General features: G+C 42.7%; 1 protein-coding gene across 3 annotated transcripts in view; it reads right to left on the bottom strand.

The window, feature by feature from the left end:
• RASA3 (RAS p21 protein activator 3) overlaps positions 1–16,801 on the bottom strand; it is a 129,547-nt gene extending 112,746 nt beyond the window's left edge. For 2 of the 3 annotated variants that reach the window (XM_080612411.1, XM_080612412.1), the window contains exon 1: positions 16,574–16,801. In XM_080612411.1, coding sequence (XP_080468537.1) covers positions 16,574–16,628 — 55 coding nt within the window. In that variant the 5' untranslated portion in view covers positions 16,629–16,801. Of the gene's footprint in view, positions 1–11,313; positions 11,320–16,573 lie in introns of those variants that run through there. The other variant, XM_080612413.1, reaches the window with a different exon arrangement.
• Between the last annotated feature and the right edge of the window lie 5,210 nt (positions 16,802–22,011).

Raw genomic sequence — 22,011 nt, 5'->3', positions numbered from 1 at the left:
ATTTTTACACAACCCTCCACTGTAAAAACTCCTTCAGTACAGCTCCCACAGAAATAGCACAGAGAAGTCTAAAAAAAATGCTTCCGGGGAAGGGTGAAAGAGACAGGAAACAAAGGAACATTACACTAATAGTTCTTTTCTTCTAATCAATACAATAGTCCTGACGTGATGTAAGGTCAAGCTTACCACAGCCTGGAGAGAAGTAAAAACGTGCACAAGAAGCTTCACAAAAATCAGTCATGGTTTTCAAACCACAGAAAGAAGGAAGAACAATAAATCACTAAAAACTGTCACAGAATGAGAGCAAGATATTAGCCAAAATACACGGATGAATAGAGACAAAACACAACTGCAAAAGGTTAAAGAAGCTTCAAGAGAATCTACTTTCCTTCCATTCCCAGTCCAATTAGCAATAATTGTTCCATAGTGCAGCAATAGCTACCTAATACCTAGTGCCTCCCACACACTTGTCCTTATCCAAAAAGAACTGTGGAAATACTTACCTTCCAATGTTAGTCACAGTGAATGACAGGGGCTGGCTCCTCTAGCACACAGGATGCATTTTATTGCCACAGTTAGTGTTACAAAACATGCAGCCCTATTTTCTGTTACTGCATGTGTGCTTCCTCTTTTCACCATTTAGGATTCCCACTATGGCTACCCCAGGATCAGGAACTGCAGAAGATTTTATGAGATAAAGGCTAGTCCAGACAAGGTCTTACCAGAACACCAGTGGTGCAGGGCCATGAGCTCAGCCTCTCCCCACCCCTCACGGGCTTGAATGCCTTGCCTCAAGCCCAGCTGGGACATGGTGCTGTTGTGTAAGCTTGGACCAGGCTGCTGGGAAGAGAGCTGTGGAAAAAAGCACTGGAGCAAGCCTCAATGGGCACCTTTCTCCACCTCAGAGCTGTATTCCAGCTCAGACACTTGCCCTTGGTCCTTACCAGAGCTATGTAGCAGGTTTATCTGTGCCTGGCTGTTTGCCTTATAGATCTTGACCCTGAACTGCTGACTTAATCTCCTGGTGTTACCTTGGATATACCCATCATGACAGGTTTGTCTGGTGACAACCAGGCTCTTGGTTGACCCTGGTTAACTTAATGGACCTGCTCTACTCCTGTTTGGCTACCACAGGACTCCCCACTTCATTGGCAAGATCACTGCCCTGCCTGTTTTGCTGTCACACTCAGCTTCCAGCTTGCCTCTCTTTACCAACTAATGCACTTTGTGCTCCCTGACAAGTGGGATAGGATGGACTCATGGCTTAACAGAGCCACACTACATTTATTGTTTGTTTATTCAGTTCTGCTCTAAATATTACCAACCCACCCACACCAGCAGGGCACTGGGACTTCTCTTACTAAGGTCTCAAGGACCACTGGGGTATTTAAGTAATTACTGCTATACAAAACAGGACTACAGAAAGCTAAGCAAAAGGTTATATCTGAAATGTAAGTGACCAGCAGCTCTTCAGAAAGGTAAGCAACTAGAATACAAGACAGGATTTATTATTAAAGCTATAGCTGACTTTTCTACATTGTTTAGTCTTCAAGCAACCAGAACAGAAGCTACTTGAACAAAATAATGCTCTACACCAAGCCTGGGACCTTTATGCAGTCACACAATGCTAAAACTTCCATTACTGTCAGCTTACAGAAAGCCAAAAACTGGTGTCAAACCCTGCAGAACAGGAAGAGTTTGGACAAGTTCTGCTGGAGAGCAGCAGGAGAAGGAAGGGTACACAGTGGGAAGAAAAGGGAAATCAACAATTTAGTGCCAGTTTCTTAATAACATCTTCCTCCTTAGTTTCTATTCTCTAGACCAAAACAGTCACCTAAACGCTTTTCTGCTAAACTCTTTCTGCCCCCCACGAGTGTTTTAGCTAAAACAACTGAGTCAGGAAAAATCACCTTGTCCTGCAGATGTCCAGCTTACATATTAAGCATCCCTTGCCTTTAGAATGGGAACTCAAACAATTAAAACAAAGTCCCCTAAATCCCCGGAAAATAGAAATCAGCAACTTTTCTGACCCTTGTGAGAGCTATTTGCTCTGGTATCACATTTCATTTCCCTAGGATTGGATATGCCAGGCAGGACTTTCACTGCAAGAGCAATACTGTGTCCAGGAGGACGCAGAACGTGTTTGACTCAAAGCGCAGACTGACAAGAACAGAATCTTGAAAGGAAGGAAACAAGACTTGGCTGGGCAGAGGAACACTGCTTGTCCTCCCCTGTCCCTTCCCTTGCCAGGGCTCTCACCACCCTGGGCACTGCTTAGGTAAAGCAACCTATTCCATCTCTATATACAGCTGGGAGAGTTGCCTGTGAAGCACCTGTCCTGTATGTCTCAGCAGGGGGAAGGCACATCATGAATGATGTAAGCAGGAAGAAAGACGACTGCCACAGTGGAATAACAGATCTGAATAGCACATTGGGCACTGAGATTCTTGCCACTTCTACAAAACTGCCCTCCAGAAAAATCTAGAATTAGACCAAAACTGGCACCATGGCTGGTAGATACCATTTTCTACCCACTTCAGAGAGTCAGCTCTGCCTTGGAAAAGGCTGGAAGATAAAGAATTCCATCGTACGGTAAGGAAGGCAGTGAAAGCCCATCGACAGTGCTGGGGCAGGTTTTGAACTGAACATATGTGCAGGAAGCCATGTGTTCCACTACAGGAACAGAATAACTGCTTGTTACACAAGTACCACACATCCCATGGAAAAAAAGCAGCACAGTGTTTTCCTTTTATAGGCAAGTATATATTCTGGTAGCAGGAGGAATTTTGTGTCCACAAAGGGATCAGACCAATGGACAACCCTCATGATCGCAACCCTCAGTTTCAAGGATTTGACTCTGAAAGCTCACTGATGCTTAGTTGACGCAGGGGTAGACAACACAAGTCACCTAGATAGACTCAAGTTCCCCTGGCAGGAACGTGAATGCAGACGTATGTCTGATACTATAACGTCACAGTGAGACAAGCATGCACGCTGTCCTACAGGCAGAACAGCAGCTATGCATTTCAGTGAAATCAGGCTGTCTTTCAAATAATTAGTATAAAAGCTCATTTATCAGTAAGGTTAATTAGGCAAGTAATGAACTGAAAAGAAAAACACACCTGAGGAGACAGTAAAATGAACTAAGTGGGCCAGGTCAAACTTACTGTCTTGAAGGGCTGGGGCTAAACTATCCAATGTGAATTACTACAAGAGTACAAACCAATAGCAACATGATTACACTGTCTACAGCTAAGCTGCAACTGCCAATATAATTCTGAAGCCTGGGCACAATTAAAGACCTTTCAGAGGCACCACTAATACCACAGGAGACTACAGCAGCATCCTCTTGAGTTAGTTTTAATTTACAAAAGCTTCAACCTCCTTCCCTTTCTCCCCCAAAAGCTCTGAATCACACCCCTACAACAGAATTCACATTACTGCCCATCAGAAGCTGAGTAAATGCTCCACTTCTGAAAGAAATACTCAAGCATACTCTTGAAAATAAGCTATTATGGTCCAAGAATTGTACTTTAATGTCTGCTGAAAAAAAAAAAAAAAAAAAAAAGGAGCAAAAAAAGCACCGACCAACAACATTAAAAATCTTCATTAAAATAAAGCCAACCCACTGGCTCAAAAATGACATTTTGAAGCTTTATACTGTCGTCACCTTCATCTGTGCTGGTCTATTTTAGTGTTAATCTCATGGTTCTCCAAAGAAAGCTATCATTCAACAAACAAGGCAAAAAAAACTAGCAGGCACTGGCTGGGCCATCACTCATCCTTCCCAACACCCTGCTCCCCCTTCGGCTGTGAAGCCTCCCCACAGCAGCACAGCTGCTTCAGGTGTACCATAAGGGAAAGAGAAAAAACAAGCACCTTGGCAGGGGCTACACAAAAAGACTGGTTCTCCTGTTAATGGATGTCTGCAACAGGTGAGCTGCATGCACCCCACTTCAGTTTTCTAGATATGTTCACCCTAAGACACTCTTCTCTCCCTGCAATGCCCAGCTTCACTCATTATACAAATTCGAACTTTTCAGGGAAATAGACACGAAAAAAATGAAACATGCATCCATGTCCAAAACAATGACAAAAAGAACCATAGAATCACAAATGGTTTGGATTGGAAGAGACCTTAAAGACCATCCAGTTTCTCCCCCCCTACCATGGGCAGGGACACTCCACTAGACTAGGTCGCTCCTGGCAAGGCCCCATACAACCCGGCCTTGTACACTGCCCAGGGTGGGGGAACTACAGCTTCTCTGGGCAACCGTGCCAGTCAAGCAAGTGCACAACAACTGCCCTAGATCAATATGCTCCATTGTGCGTTGCTTCTGTCCAAGCCCAACCTGCTCCAAAACAAATATCCCCAGTTGTATCTCTCACAGCCTGACACACTAGAAGATATGTACACTGCAAAATACATTAGTATTCTCATAATGAGACAGAAGACTACCAAATGCTTTACCTAGTATACAACAAAGGCACCGATATATCACCACCACCACCCCCATCTCCTCCAAAAGCACAAATTCCTACCTTTAAAGCATAGCTACAAGGTCTTGCCTTGTGACTGACTCTACACTGAAGGGAGTAGGCCGAAGCTTCTGTCCTCATCTCACATGTTGGAGTTCTTGAGAACAACAAGGGATCAGACCTAACCCCGTTTCCTGTATTTTCTCCAGACAAGTCACCTCACAAGTAGTGGGCTTTTCAGATCACATTCTTAAGCACCTAGTTAATCCCACACAGTACAGGAGCAGTTTTGGTATACCTGCAGCCCAACAGTAATTCACAGACAAGTAAGCTCTTACTTGGTTCTAAGCCCTTCTTTGATAAGACAGTAATGCATGATCCCATTTCATTCTGACCCTGTGCATGGTCTGTTAAGCACTGTATTTGCTTCTACTCAGTTGCCAATGTAGTGTGCATGCTACTGCTAAAGTAGGGACCCCTTCTTACAACCATTTGGTACTTCCGGTTATTGCCAAAATCAAACAGCCACCATATAGAAAAAAAACATGGAGTTTGACATGGTACAACTATACCAGAGTAAGATTCCACAGGACTCAGAGAAACGTATGCTTTCAGTTCCTGAGATTCACTTTGCACAAGAAAGTAATGCCCATATTCAAGAGCATCAAGTACAAGTTAGCCGCAGGACTACATTAAAAATTCCCATTACCAAGGCATCAACGTACCAAAAATTTGCAGGTGTTATGAGGAAATTCTAATAATGACAACATTTCCTGCTGGACTGTTATAGAGAATGGTTACATTTAATTCTGAAGCTGATTTTAAAAGTAATTCAGTTGATGATTTTTTTTTACTTTCAAACCCACAACTTTCAGGAACACTGTCACAGAAGCAGGTGTCAAAACAAGCTAATTATCAGCCTGTTAGAGCTTCACTTTTGCTGAAGCTATTTTGCTCTATTGCAAGATCCTAAATTCCTCCAGGCACTTTTTATTCCTTGTCAAAAACTTCTGCCTCACCACTCAAAAACACACAGTCAGGAGCATTGGTCTGAATAAGAATTAGCTTTCTTTTTTTTTTCCTCTCAGGCAATTTTGCTTAGTAGGCCTAAAAAACAGAAAGCCAGAGGGGAATAGGGAGAGAATAAGTATACCATCCACTCTGTTCTGAAATCTAGCTCCTTCCAACCCTAACATGCAACACCAGTGTCCTCAAGTCCACTGCAGGCATCACCCCAGAGATTAGAGAGGCTGGATCTTTATTCTAATGAGAGGGAAGAGGCATAGGCAGCTCCCCTAGCTTTAGTCATGAGTGTATTTATGACCACCAATCATGACTTTCTTCCTCCACTGTCATCTCTGAAGCACTGATAGCCTAAGCCTATTCTGCAGCAACTACCTGGAGCTCCTGTCTTAGAGTACCATACACTGTTAGTGGCAAATCAAGCAGAATCATCCAAGGGCTGCTAGCTGACAGCATGCAGAAAAATTAACTACCTGAAACAATCTACAAACACAGGGTAAGACTAATGTTTACAGAAATAAGAGTGGTGTTGATCACCTCCTACCTTACATTCGGGACAAGAGATGCTAACAGAGCACAAATGTGCTTCTTCAGGTACCGTAACAGCTTGACATTTGAGTATTATGCAACATCAGCCAAGGTCCCAAACATCAAATATCTACTACTCTACAAAACGTGTCTTATCTTATACTGCAGCCACATGATCTGCTGAAAGACAGATTTCATACAACTGCTGATTTGCAACAACTGATGCAAAAGTTTCAGGAGTTTCACAGTTCACAGTTCTGCCATTATTTTTGCATACCTTATGGAAACAAATAGCTCTACCCCCGATTTCCTTATAATAACACTGAATAAATATAATGTGCAATTACCCATATGTACAATCCCTGCAATGTAATCAATTATGCAGTTTCTATTAGAGACATTTGAAAAAAAGTAAAAAGATAAGCAACTGGAATCAGTAGATCTGAAAGTCTGACCTGTAGAGCAGTGACAGGTCCCACAGCAGCATTCCCTGCTTTTCTCTGCTGAGCTGCATTCAGAGGCAGATAAAAACAAGTATTTCCCCAATATTAAGTTCTCCATGAGAGCAAATGCTGCCATTTCAGAGATATTCTGCAATTCAAAAATTGCTAGTGCATTTATAAACAGAAGAAACAATGCTTGCGATGCAAAGCCTCATCTCAATAGCAGGTGCTTTGTGAAGAAGCTTTTCAACATGTATTGCACCACTACAGATCCTTCATGACTATACAGAGCATGTAGAGAGCAAAGTTACAATCTCGGAAACAACACTCGCAGTTGGCAAATGACAACAATTGAAGAGCCAACCACTGGACAATGAAGAACTTCCATTCTTTCTGGAAAGCTTGGGCCAGCCACCCAGATACATAAGTATTCATAAAAGCACAATTTCTTCAGAAGTTTTGTTCTTAGGAAAAAACCCAAAACACAGCCTTGCAATAAGTAAGAGCAATTCTGTTAGACCCCAGGAACCGCTCTCTTTTTTAGTGACTATTAGGGATCTGCAACAATGCAGTCCCAACCAGTAAATCTAACTTAAACTCTGTTGGTTTGGAGGGGATAGATTGTTTCTGGTTTAGACACACAACTCTCACATTGTGTCGCACTGTCAGAGCTCAGTTTTCCAAGGTTGTGTTCACATGTTCTGTAGCAGCAACCAGCTTTCCAAACCAGAATCTAAAAGCAACTGTAGGATGTCACACCCTGTGTCTCCTGCAAAATAGATCTAATTTTCCATTACAAACTGGTGATTGTTCCTGGGCAGGGGGAGGAGGGAGGGAGAGAGGGAGGCTAAGAAAGGGAGCTTTTGTACTATCTACCAGATTTTTCTTCTCTTTCTACCACCCTCCTTCCTATAATTCTACAAGCTGAATGACTGCCAGAAAAAATCAACAAAACTATTTCTCATTGAAATACCAAAACAGAACATCTGAGAAGTTGCACGATACCGTCCAATTACGCTGTTAAGCACAAGGAACATATAACCACCGTTAAGAACTCACTAAATGCTTTAAAACATGCATCTTAGAAGAAAATACCAAGAGAAACAGCTTTCAGAATGCCACACTGTAGTACTGAATGGAACAGGAAATGAGGAACAAAGAAAGGAATTTCATAGATTCCAGATGTACTCTAACACCAGCTGGGAAATACAGGCAAGAATCAACTAAAGCCTTGTAAAAGCCTACCACTAACTGTTTTCTTTTAGAGTTTTTGAACAAAAAGTAAGTAGCTGTAAACAATTTGTAAACAGAAATATTTTTAGAAGAAACTGAAAACAGTAGTAAAAATAAACTTCTTCCCCTCTCTCCTTTTTTTAAGGAGTTTACAACTCAGCCATCAGTGCATCTGCTTTTTTGGAATTAAGAACTCTGTATAAGCAGCCATAACAGAAGCACAATTGTAAATAAAAGTATTTCAAGTTGTCAATTTTTCAGTACTTGGAACATCAAAGCGGAACGAAACTTGAAAGCAAGAAAAATCAAAAACAGTAAAGCTGATTCATACTACATGCGCTCTGTGTAACTGGAATTGAATGGGAATTTAAATCTGTAAATTGCTAAAAGTCAAGTTATCAATCACTCAAAAACTTCATTCCTACAGCTATAAACTAAAAAATTAACCACTCTAGGTTAAAACCGCTGGAAACAGAACTCCTTCTCAAGTTCAAATACCCTTCTGCTCCCCATGTTACCCAGTGTCTCCAACATTTTACATTCCTTTTCTGAAACACAACTTAGGTCTTTCGACACAAACTTATTTTAAATGGATTTTGAAATCTGTTGAAATTTGTTAGAAGTACAGTGACAAACAGACAAGTGTATTTCCTCCTAAGGCCACTGTAAAACATGAAAAGAAAGCTGAAGTATGCATCTTAGGGAACACAGACCTGCATTAATAGAAAATTTCCCCTCTTCCCATTATTGCAGAAATACTTTCCCCAGCTTCAAGGCTTTTCAGGAATCTGTTGCAAGTGGCATAATTGAGAAGCTTTATCTGATGTTTATCTACCTACTACCAGCTTACAAAACTAAAGCACATTTATATTTATGTAAATTAAACATTGCATCAAACACTACCTGTTCAAATCTACCAGCCATTCATAAGTGTAACATTTTCCCTCTTACTATCACATCACACTAATCCATTTGAGTTAATGGCCATACATTTGCAAAACCCCACAGGTAGGGAACAGTAAAATTCCATTGTTGGGCTACTGGGCTAACGAAGGGATCTTCATTTTGCCTCAGTGCTCCCTGAGAGGTGATAAAAGGCAAATGCATGAGGCTCTAGTCAGGTAGAAAAAAGATAAGATTTCTGAGGTCTCGAATGAAAACTGAAGAGCAGAACTCTCCGAAGCTGGGCAAATCAACCAGGCTGTAAGTCTTCAACACTTGTGTGCTTTCCTCAGGTCTCAGAAATACAGAGGCACCACGTTTCACCCCTTACACACAGAAAAGGGAAAAAGTAAACCCCAAACCTCAAAGCCCTCAACCTTTCCACTGAATATTTAATTTGTTTCACATTTGGCAGTGATCCATGAAAAATTTCAAAAAACAAAATAAGGGGAAAAAATCCAGTTCTTCATAATTTTGAAGCTTCACATCTCATTTTGCAAAACTGTCACCCAGAAAGTCTACTATAGGAGGAAAACAACATGTGAAGTTTCAGGGAAGTTGCTTTCCCTTGGTAGAGGTTAGGATGAGGGAGGAAGTTAGTTTTTATTCCAAAAGAAAGCTTTTTGTTGGATCCTAAATTCAGTTTTAACAGTCCACCATGCTAAAAAAACCAAACAGGCACTGCTAAAGAACAGATAATTTATAAGGTTTAATAAATGTTGCTAAAATCAGAAAGCTGTTCAGAATGTTCAAGTCTATGATCAGCTTTTCAGTTTAATAAAATAGAGCCTGTTATTAACTCCAAGCATCTCCCAAGCTTCTCCTTAACTCAACCACAAAGTAGATAAACCTCTGGTACTAGGAGGTTTAAAAACACAACATTAAGACATACTAGTACATGTTTTAATCATTAATATAAGCCTTCGGTGACTAGCTACCCAGAAACATTAATAGTCCACTGGCACACACAAACATTTATTTTTCTTCTACATGTTTGACTGAACATTTGTTGGTCTGAAATCATGAGTAATATAAAAGTCTGATATTTACATCTTTTACAGTATTCAACAAAGACTACAACCCTCTGTCTTTATTGTAGGTTTCTTGCTCTTACAAGGGGAAACCATAACATGTATTCTCCAGACACAACAGTCTGCAGAGAGAGTTGTCACAACCTGAGAGGTACTAAGTACTCCTTGACAACACCAACTGCATTTTGCCTCATCCTTCCTCCACCTCCTTCAAGAGAAAAACTACTACATGAGCTACTCAAAGACTTAATTCGGAAGTGTAACTATTGGCTTCAACATAATTATTCACAATTTAAACTCCCATAATGGAGATCAGTCAGCCCTTCATCAGTCAGAGACTAAGAAAGGATAGAGGAATACCTGAAGGTCTATTTGCAGTCTATACTGTTTACCTGCTCTAAGAATTTTAACCTGGTATAACACTATTCAAAGGTATTTTAGAAGGGGTTTTTTTTAACTCTATTTTCTAATCTAGCTGTAAGTAGTACCCTTCAGTGGGAGCACCAGTGCAATAAATGGCTTCATACCTAACAATGTTTGACAGTATATCTGCATAAGTAGAAATCTTGCTGTGATGCAAAGAAGGGGGAATGAGGGGATTCTGTTTAAGCATAAACATGATAATCAACATTAGGTGCCTCAGCTTTAGAAGACAACTGTGTGAGTATTAATCAGTTAATACCAACTAAAACACCTACACTTTCAGGAGCAGCTAAGGCGCCTGAACTGAGTGTGAGATGCAAGTATCTCTCAGGCAGAAGGAAGATCAGAAATACAGGTAACTCAGATTGTCATTATCCTCCTGGCGGTCTCACTTGAGTTTTAGCATTTGTTTTCCAGAGCAGCTGGCCAAGCTGGTGATATCGGAAGCTAAAAAATACAGCATCATCAAGAAAACATGTACTGTGGAAGGGGACCAGTCTGAAGAGTATAGAAAGATTCAATCAGTCTCGTGACACTGCCAGGATACAGACATGAAAGCAGGGGATGCACTTGCTGTCTCCTCCATCTGATTTCCCACACTCACACATGCAGTCAAGCTCCCGACACTTGTCCAGAGACAGCTCTGACATTCACTTGATTCAGCTCACTCAAACAGAAGAAAACTAACCCTGACAAGAAAAATAAGTTGCATTCTTTGGGCCTACTTTGCAAATTGAACTGAATTTCTTTTGTTAGCAGAAAAGCATCAGTCCACAGCAGGTGTGTGGGGCGGAGGATGCAAAGAGCATTTCATAGCTAAGAGCAAGATGAGCAGGAAAAGGAAAAGCAAGACCTGCCTTTTCAGCAGCAACAGGCTACAAATTTGGGTTAACATATCACATAGCACCTTGGACTTCATCTGCAAGAACAGACTCACAAAGCCATGTGTGAAACATGAAGAACAGCACCAGGCAGAACAGAGACATAAGAACACAGAAAGAGGAGCCAATATTCCGATCTACCTAACCCAGTAATTTCAGAAATAGAAGACTGAAAACTGTTTTCTACCAATAATAAGTAAAAAAATAGTATACTAAATACAAACAAACAAACAAACAAAACACACAAAACAACCCACCAACCAGTTTGAAGAGTAATTCAACGCAACGAATTTTCTGGGAAACTCCAGAACTAAGTTACCCAGCACTTACATAATGTCCTCATATAAGAGCATTTGGTACTTTGACCAGCACATAATCACCTCAATGAGAAGACAAGAAAACACTATTCGTTCTCATGAGAGAGATTAGAGAACACTTTTTTCAAATGTACTAATTCCAAAAGAGGACAAAAAACCCCACAGAGTTTTCTTCCTGACATCAGAGGCTCTGAGCAGATCTGTTTAATGGCTTCACTCCTCTGAATTTACCTCTACACAATCTAAAAGCCAAGTCACATTGGCTCCCACTCTCATATATGAATAATTTTTTACATGAAATTATGGATAATTTGATGTCAGGCTGGCAGCCCCAAACACAAACATGTTCTATTTCTTCAAACTAAGTTCACTGAAGCATTTTTCCACTGCTACCTTCATTTCCTTCTCTTCACTTGCATTAACTATGCTTTGGTCTCCATTTTTTCCCCAGCTACAGCTGTTCCTGACGCTCCATGAACAGTCACAGTACTCCTCCTCTAGAAACAGCACTGGTCCCACATCTTTTCCATTCAGCACACCGAACACAAGTCAGTCAGAACACAACCACCACCAAATTTAGCACAATATGAAATATTGAACCAGTGGTGAAAGATCTGTATAATCTATTCTGCACCCTCCAGAGGTAAATCCTGTAAACCAGGATTTCCCTGATCAACTTTAGGATTATTAGATTTAGGAAAGGCCTTAAGTTTGTCAGAGACAAGGTAGTTCCTTCTTAACCTTACAGAAATGCAGAGAGGCATCTCTCAAACATTTATTCTATGTCAAGTTTAATGGCAGAAGGGCAGTAAATACCTTCTCTTGTCAATCAACCTGCTATATATAGGTTATATGCTATATATATTATATATATATTATATTATGCTATATATATATATTATGCTATAGTATACTAGCACTTAAGCAAATACTCTGCCTGACTTCACCCAAGACTCTCAGTTTACCAAAAAAAAGTTCAATTGCTTTTGCAATGCCCTAAACTACATAGCTCTGTATGGATCAGTAAAGAAGGCACAGAAAATGAGGAGTCAGAAAGACAGCACAGTCTACAGACCAACAATCCTCCATCTAGTCAACTGGATCATCACAGCGTAAAACAGGGCTTTGAATTCTAAGAAAATGGTGGGTTTACCCTTTGAACAGGGTAAGCTGCGAGTGGAGCACCAGCCCACATCAGGTAGCACCCAACCTTCATCACAAAATTTTCACAGCTTCATGCTTCTGATCACACTTAGCGCCGAAGAGAGACTACGCTGCCACAAGACCCACATTTCAGACTCTGACCTCAGCACCTGTAACCAGAAAAGGTCAATACCTGGCACTTTCTAAAGATGATAAAAGAGGTTTAGAAATTTATTCATGTCTTGAATTGCAACAAGCACTCGCAGTGGACCATTATGATTTCTGAAGTCAACAGAACAATGAGCAAAGGGTCCTCCTTGTTATATTATGGCCCCAGTAGCCTCTTGACATGCAGCATCCTCCTGTTCCTATTATTATTTCAAAACTGTGAGACAGTTTAACCTGTATAGCAAGCACTGCTACATCTAGAAAAAATACAATTTCAGAGCTAAATAAAAGAGTACTAAATTTCAGGGACGTGGAAAACTTGTTACTTTACAGTGAGAATTCACAGATGAGCCCTTCCTCTATATTTTTCAAGTATAAATAATTTCACAAAGTAAAATCCGGCAGAAAGTTCTCTGCTAATCACTATACAGCCTTTTCCACAGCAGAAGTGCTGAATATGAGCTTTTCTTTTCTCAGCTGAAACCTTAATAGTTGAAGCCATTTAAGGAGAAAAGAAGTAGCAATTAAGTTCAGTATATTTATTAAACATTATTAACAGTACAACACAAGTCATGTTGTCAAGCAGAAGGAGGACTCTTTGTAGTTTTTCCAGCCAATCATCAGCCATAGAGCCTTATGTTGTTTCCTTTCAGGTTTTGAAACACTGAGTCATGGAAATATCAGCACTGCACACTTCCTCAAAGTGGCAATCTTATAGGAAGTGTTTGTTTAGTCTTACATGACACATTGTTTTGTTTATGTACAAGGGATTCCGGTAGAAATAATTTTCAGTTAAGGAAAAAAGACAAGAGGACAACAGTTGCAGTTATGGGAAGCCAAAATAAACCAATTTCAAATAGACATTTCAACAGTGCATTCATTAGCATAGATACTACTTTTTTTCTTTTTACTGTATGTTCCTTCCTTGCAACAGACATGAACGGAAGTAGCCAGGCATTGAGTTCTTTCAATTCAACAAACCACAAAAGAAACCAGAAACTGGACTAGAGGTATCACAGTAACAATTCCTCTTAACGCTACTACCCATAATGGCAGAGTTCATACCATTGCTCCACAACTTCAGGATCTCAACACGACACCTTCTGGAAATGGCACATCATCAGCAGTGCAACCATATGAGGGAAACAGGTTCCTAAAAAGCTCAAGGGTTCACATTTTCAATCTATGAAAGAGATGGCTCAAGCCAAATCCAAACATGACTAGAACAACACTACACCAAATGGGAAGCATTTAGGTCTGCAATATAATTACCCATCTAGCTAGATGTGGCTCTATGCAACCCATCAGTCTCAACTGAACAACTTATACCAGCAGGAGAAAATGCCTTCATTTACCCAAAGCTTCTTGGAAATACAGGACAAGACCCAGCCATGCAATACTTCACGTTAAGGCGTTCAAACATCTCTAGGTTACACATGTTTTGCACAGCTTGAAATCTTCAAACTGCATCAGCCTCTCTCCTAAGAAAGGCACATCACCATGGGTATCCCACGCTGATCTTACAGTGTGTTTGCACTGATTCTTCAGAGCACCAGTCCTACGTTTTGTCAGATTTACACTGAGGCAGACTTGTATAGCAGTGCCCCCATTCATGATTTGCCAGCAGAGGTACTACAGAGAAAAAGACATCTCGCCAGATCAGGCACAGAATATCTGAAAGTCAGAGATCAGTCAGAGCTTGGCCATGAAGCAAGCTCCTAAAGAACAGGCCTGATCGCTTCTCAAGCATGAAAAATACAAGCAAATCAAGATGGGAAATGACCTATCCCTTTGTCCTCAAATAACTTATCACTTAACCCATTAAAAGATTCAGTGTCCTGTCACTAGAAAATAGAGAAACCTACAAGATACTAGCAAATGGGAACTGCTAACAGACAAATTTACTCTTGGAAATAACCAGAAGGACACTACTTTTTTTTTTTTTTTTTTTTTTTTTTTTTTTTTGTCAATGTTCACTACCTCCTTTCAAATTCACTCACAGGATTTTTTGCAGGGAGCTTACAAGATTCAATACACAATTTCTTCAAGATTAGGACTGCTTTACAGGGCTTGTTAGGTTAGAAATACTCCCTCAACCCATCAGAGCCATCCTGCCACTTCTAATCGTCTGACCAACTTCATGAAAAACAGTCAGCTACAGAAAGGTATTTAACTTTCAAAAGCAAATCTCAGAAACTCACACTTCTGCAACGAAAGCTGATGGCTCTGCCTTCATACACTTTCTAGTGAACAGAAGGAAAGCACTCGCGTTTGTGCGTACTTGTTACCGCCCTCTGCCGAGGTACAGCAGAAAACCTGGGTACTGCAGTGCTCCAGAAGGCGCCTGGCATCATTCTTGCAGTTCATTGAGTAAAGACCTTCTGCTTGGAAGGCAGAAATGAAGCACCGGTGTACCAGTGAGGCACGCAGCTTTTCCTACCTACTATCCACACTAAAAGGCAGAGGGAATCCTGGCTGCAGTACTGCACGTTAATCAAACGCTTAGTTCTGATGAGGGCTCCAATAACTGAAGCCAGCAGCAGGATTAACTTCAATCCATGATTTAATGGGATTAATCTCAAGTCTTTTGCCGCCGTTAATATCTTTGATCTCTTCTACCACTCAAAGAAATTCCCACACTTCAGTGACATCAGTCATTTGGGCATAATAACATCACTGTTTGTTGTAAAAAACACCCAAGAGTCATCATCTCCATGTGAGATGTGTTCTTACTCCTTTCACTGAAAATCGCCAGACGGGAACAACCTGCAATAGCATCACCTGCATGCTGTCTGAATCCCTCCTTTGCGGAAAGACTTTTTTTTTCCCCTCTCCTCTTTGAAAAGAGATAAAAACCAAGTTTGGCGACACTTTATAGCCTTACTAAATTTATTTTCTACATGTATAAATGAATACAGAATCAACATACAAATTTTTAGTTTATGTTATTAAATTTTGCTTCTTAAAATCTACTATCTCTAAACCACCTGCTAGCAGTTAAGAAGGAAACGATCCTAGTAATGGTCTCATTGAAATGCTAATGCCACTACCCAAATAATGAGATTTCCTAGCAAACTCAATTCTCAGTTTTATCTAACATGACGACTGGTGGTTGCAAATCTGCTTTCACGCGCACGGACATGCAAGAGAAGAGATCTTTCAAGATCTCTGCGTTAATAGGAAGCTACCAGCCCAACAACTCCCTCAGTACCCATCACTGCGAGTCCAGCGCTAAACTTCTCTACTTCCCCTTAAGCTCCCGGCCACCATGCCCCACCGAAGGGAGGCAAACCGCTCCCCTCCTCTTACTCTGGGTTTGATTCTGTTACGGAAAGGAGGGATTTTCCCTCCCGGCCGGCACGCTCTGAGTTCTACCAGGGAGAGTTTAATCTGCACGGCGACATCTGTCGCTTACTTTCTAATAATGTGGTTTGGAACTCAATCAACAGCAACGCGAGTCGGAGGAAGCCGTGAAGCAGCAGCCCCATCCCGTCCCGCTCGCTGAGGGAAGCGGCTGAGGCACGCGCTCCTTCCCACAGCCGCTTTTTGGCCGGTTTCGCACCAGCTCTGCCAGTGACATAAAGTACTGAGGCTCGGTGACCGCCTCCAAACTTTTCGCGCGTTGCTTAGCGACTAAAAGGAAAAAAATAATTTAAAAAATCTCAAAATCCGCCTAATATCCTGCGCCGCCCGGACTCCCGCCGGCGCCGCTCGCCCGCCGGACGCGCTCCGCGCTGCCGGCCTGTCACCGCAGCACCCGGCCGCCTCACAGGAACCAGCACCGCACCGCCGACCCAGCGGGCACCGCCCGCCCCCTACCACCCCCAAACGCTGCCACAGCGGGACGCGCAGCTCAGGGGAGCGCGACAGAGCGTCCGGCCGCGGGTGCCTCGCCGCACCGGCGCTGCCCACTCCAGAGGGGGCTCCCCGCGCTGCCAGGCGCCCACACCCCGCGCTCTCACCTATTTTAATCCTGACGCTTTGGAAGACCCGCAGCCCCTCTTCCTCCACCGCCATGGTGGTGGTGGTGCCGCCGCCGCGCCTGGCGCTCGGCAGCTCTCGAACCCTGCCGCCGCGGAGATGCACAGGCTGGGCCGGGGAGGAGGAGACAGACGAGCTGCTCCGCCGCGATGGGAAGGCGAAAGGGCGGGCGAGCGGAGGGCTCGGAACGCGCAGCGATCCTGCTGCCGCGACCGAGCAGTCGAGCGAAGCAGAGCACAGCGCCCGGCTCTCCCCCCTTCACGCTGGCAGCTCCCGCCCTCGCCCCGCCGCCACCCCCTCATTGGCCAGCGGGGCAGCCGGCCGCGGCGCTCATTGGTCCGCTGCCCGCCAGGGGTGGTGGGAGGGGGGAGCGGGGTGCCAGGGAGATGAGGCGGGGGGGAAGGGGGGGGGTGCTGCAGCGCTTTGCAACAGCTGGAGCGCGCCGCGCGCCGGCCGCCCGCCCGCCCGCCCAGCTGCGGAGCGCGCGCCGCGCGCCGGCCGCCCCCTCAGCCGGCGCGGGGCGGCCGCTCCCACTCCCGCCCTCTGCCTTGTCCCGCCACCGTTAGGGCAAGGCGGCGGGTGTGAGAGGCGGCTCCGTCCGGCCCGGCCGCGGCAGCCCCCGACCCTGCCGGGACGGCCGGGGGGCAGCGGCGGGAGGCGAGCTGACCAACTGTACTGCACTGTCCGTGTACACCGCCCACAGACCCACTGACGGGGAGCAGCCGCGGGGTCCGGCCGCGGGGCCTGCGCGTCTTGGCGAAAGGAAGGGAGGGATGTTTAAGTCCCCTTTCCCACAGAGCCATAAAGAAAGGGCACTTGCGATGCCCCGGGATGAAACCCATTCATTAATGGGGAAAAGAAGTCCCGTGGTAAATACGCAAACCTGTCTGGGCGCTGGGAGCGGGCCAGTCTGTCTCCTGGCTCCATTAGATCAGCGGCAAAGCTCGCTCTACCTGATGGCATGGGAAGAGCAGCGAACTCAGATTTCAGTCTTGCATGATTATACGTTAAACAGCAAGAAATAGGACCTGTGTCAGCATTCAGCGCCAAGCTTTGGGTCTTGTAAAGTCAGTAATTGAAATAGTCCTTCCCTGGAGGTCTGGCAAAAGCAGAACACAAAGTTCAATAGGAGCCTACAGATTACTTCATAAAGCAAAAAATCAAATTACCTTTGGTGCAGACAGTCATACACACACACACCTCCCCGAAGAGGCTTGGACCATCCCTATGCAGAACAGCTCAGGCACATCACAGTCCAACATGACCAAGAAGCACAACAAAATGTCCCTTTCAAGCTTGCAGCCAAAAATTAAAATAAAATAAAATAAAATAAAATAAAATAAAATGGTGAAAAACCCCTTTCAATCCAATGCTTCCCCACTTCAGCTATAATTTCTGAAGTAAGAGGCACACCAAGAACAAGCTATACATATATTAAGAAGCGAGTATTAAAGGACAGCAAGAAATCACAAGGCAAATACTAAGTCAGTCATATGCAGGATGAAGTCTGTAGGCAAAAAGTTGTCCAGGCTAGCCAAAAGAATACAGCGGAAGTCTATCATTGCTTGAATCATGGCAGGTACAACACAAAACGAATTCCCTTTATTTAAGAAAAAAAGTGAGACATTGAAATATATAACAGCAAATGAAAATTCGGGAAGGAGATACTTGGGAAGTCAGGAGAGCCTGGGACATCTGGGTTTTCCAATACAGGTATGGGCCTAAATCTGAAGGAAACTGGCAAGCTTGCAGCTAAAAAAGGAAGCAGTGAGTTATCTTAAGGAGCTGCATTACTGTGTTCTCCTTGTCTGCATAGCCAAGTGACCCTAACTATTCTATGATTCTATATGTAATTTGATAAAAGTACTTCTACAGCACAAGACTCTGAAGGAATTTTGTAAAGCACAGGCTTCCATTTACCAGCATCCATGCCATAATTCCATCTTACTCACTACAATATGCCCAGTGTCCTCTGTAACCTCATTGCATTATCCCCATTCCACCTACCGTGTGTCATCTCTTCTCCATAATGCTCCCAGCTCACTGCAATACTTCAGCCCCTCTGCCCGCTGGTCGTTTGCATCCCGTGTGATACCTTCAGTGCCCCCTGTCCCTGTTTTGAAACTCCATACATGTTCACAGATAAAAAAGGAATATACAAGGGCTGTTGCTTGTGCTCCTTCACCACACAACACACCTTGAACATATTTGCACAAAATAAATGCAGGCCCACTGAGTCACGTCACTGAAGAAGAATGGCAAACAACTGTTATACACAATGCAGTACACAGGCAGAAACAACAGCCACAGCAAGTGGATAAAGTTTAGCTATAAGCAAAGGAAAACGGATACTATTGTTGGGATCCCTATAAGTTGACCCCAAATGAGCTCACAAATCTTTTTTAAAACATGTTATCTTTGTACCTGTGATTCAGTAACCAAAGAAACTTCTACACTGATGCTGAGAACTGATAAATCTTCCCCAACAGCAACAGGGAGAAACCTGCTTCCATGCTCTAAATATAGGCATCTCAGATAAAATATTGTACTTCTCTCTGTTTCCTATGTTTGCCTTTGGTACATAAAGACTTCAGTTGACCTCATTTCCCCCTCTGAAGCTTTTCTTATCTGCAGAAAGTTGACCCCAACATATTAATTAAAAAACAAAATCAATTTATCACTTCACTTCCCAGCATTTACAGCTGTCAGAGTTACTCTCAGCAGACGCACAGACTGTGCTTCCCAATCTGCAGTTGTGTTTTTTTCACACAGCCGTGGCACTTCTATTTCCTTTATGCCCATGAAACAAAACAAGGTATGTACCTATAACCCAGTTGTTGTATGTTCACAAAATGAGATTATGCATGAATTCCCCATCCCTTTTTGTGCACCCAAGTTTGCAGTCAGAGCCCACCACTCTTAAATTTAGTTTTATTCAAACTAGCACAAATTCATGCTGTTATCTAAGGTGATGGTCGCCCCCCACGTCCTAACCTCAGGTATCACTTGCAACCTCTCCCTGTGCTGGCATGGCTGCTCATGAGGGTGTGTGGTGTACCACATTTGGTGGTTGGAAAAAAAGATACACTGTCATGATTCCCACTTGCATATTATGAAAAACAAGAGACCCATGAGCTGTGATGCTTTAAAATCCTTTGCCCGGGATCATAAGCAGCATGAGCAGAAAGAATCCCAGTCCAAAAGTGTGACTGGGGCACGCTGGCATGCTGGGCAGCTTTAGGAGTACATGCTTACACACCACCACACTTCCAGACTGTTTTTCAGGCTGGCCTAGCTTTACCAAGAGCATGGATATGTCCAGGAAGGCTGTGGCAAAATTCAACCATAAACCCAGCCTTTCCTTTAAAATGTACTTAAGTATCACCAACTTCTGCACTTAAGCATAAAAGAAACTACCAAGATACCTACAGAACTGAGATTAGCAACAATCAGAACAGACCAATGTTAAGAACAAAACTCCAAAACAGAAAGAAACCAACCAAACAAACCCAAACCTAGTAATTAAAAAAACCAACAACCCAAACCAAAACCAAACCAAACCAAAACCAAGAACCCTTATAGCAAGGCAAAAAGAAATAAAGGAAAAAAAGAAGCTGGCACCTTCTTACACTTTTTGCCATGGAATATATCAATCTTCCTCACATGAGAATCTGTAAATAGTTACTTGCAGCTCGCTGTGCTTCCCAGCTACTCTGCTGGTTTCCCACCAGCCCTGCTCTGCTGAAGCTCTTTGACAGTGCTTTCATGTATCAGTGTGCCAGTTTATTTTCTGTTGCCTCTTGTTTTCTTGACATAAGGCTAATAGCTTTTTGTTTCCTCTCTAATAAACATCTGTCTCCAAATCGACATGCCATGCAATCCAACAATGTGAATGAAAGCAATGTTTCAAAACTCACATGAATATGTATTTTAAAGATGTTAAATGCATTATAAGAAAGAGCCACAGAACTGTGCATTGCTTTTTCAATATCTCTATTGTTGAAACTAAACCTCAGTAGCAGCGTACCGCATGGGTGTATGTGTACTATAGATAACATGTGCAGGCAACATGAGGGTTGCAGCTGCTAGCAGTCTGATCAAAAAATCTAGGCAAAGTAAAATGCTGCTTTTTAAGATGTGGATGAGTCTGTTAATGACAATATCTTTTCCAACTTTCTTCATCCAAGCCATATGGGTTTATATTATCAGCTCTTCAGAGGATTCTTGGGTCTAAATTAGACTACAAAGAAGGTCATTTTCTGTGACTCATTTGTGCCAAGCAAGGAAATAATTTCATCTCTTGATCTACATGATAGCTTTCTCTTGGGAGGAAACAGAATATAAGAAGCTTTGTAATCTCCTTTTGCATTATGCAAGAAACTAACAAAACATGAACCTATTATTCCCTGGGTAGCATGAAGCTGCTACCTATATTTATGTGAAGGAACAACATAGTTAAGACAAACCTAAGGAAATATCACTGTGACACAAAGCAAGACTATGATCCGATGACTGGGCAAGACACTGTGATTGAATTTTAGGAAGACAGAGATAATTTCAACTAATAATATTTATACGAGGCTTAAAGGCAGCTATTATCCATATAGAGATGCTGCATGATATCATTACTCTGACCATGGTGACCCAATAAACATTTTTCCCTGGCAAAGTGAGTGGAGAAGCAAAGATGTCTTCAGTAGTGCCTCTGAATCTTATGCCCTGGCTAAGTGGTAAATTCAGGCCACGCAGTGATACCTTTCACAGCAAGATAGTAAAAGGAGGGGTGGGGGAGTGGCTGCCCTGAATTCCTAAAACCACAACTGGCCAGGAAAAGGCTGCAGTTCTTTCCCCAGCCTCCATGCAGTGAGGTATGGCAGAAATAATCTGTGTAAGTAGGAAACTGAAGAATGAGTCTGTGATTACCTTGTGTCTCCAAAGGTTAAGAGCTTGCATCTGATGTAGCTACAGAGGAATGAACAAACTAATGAAATTGCTTGTATGATGAGTCTGGCAGGAAAACACTTTGGCCATTACATTACATGAAAGAAGGAAAGAAAGAGAATGATGACAAGAAGAAGGTTTTAATTAGCAAAATGTCAGCAACAGTGACAAGAAAGCACAGATTTCTCAAAAATTTAATTGAAGTTTAATTGAAGAAGAAACATGGAAAAGAGTGGACACTACTGAGATGGCTGTTGCTGAACTCCGTTTGTATGTACCAGTATAATATACATGTACAGTACACTCACACACTGGATAAAAATAGATCTGTGCATCAGAAACATGAAAACTGGGCATTGCTCTGTGGGTACTACACTGAAAGAAAGCAAAGATCTCCACTGTGACCCCAGAGTAGAGGCAGAAAAGCATATCTACTTTCTTACTGCTTGCCTTTTCAGAAAATCTCACATTTTTGCTG

Source organism: Psittacula echo (assembly GCF_963264785.1).
Source record: "Psittacula echo genome assembly, chromosome: 3".
Taxonomy (NCBI): Eukaryota; Metazoa; Chordata; class Aves; order Psittaciformes; family Psittacidae; genus Psittacula; species Psittacula echo.
The sequence above is the reverse complement of the archived record's forward strand: the minus strand, read 5'-3'. Positions and strand labels throughout refer to the sequence as shown.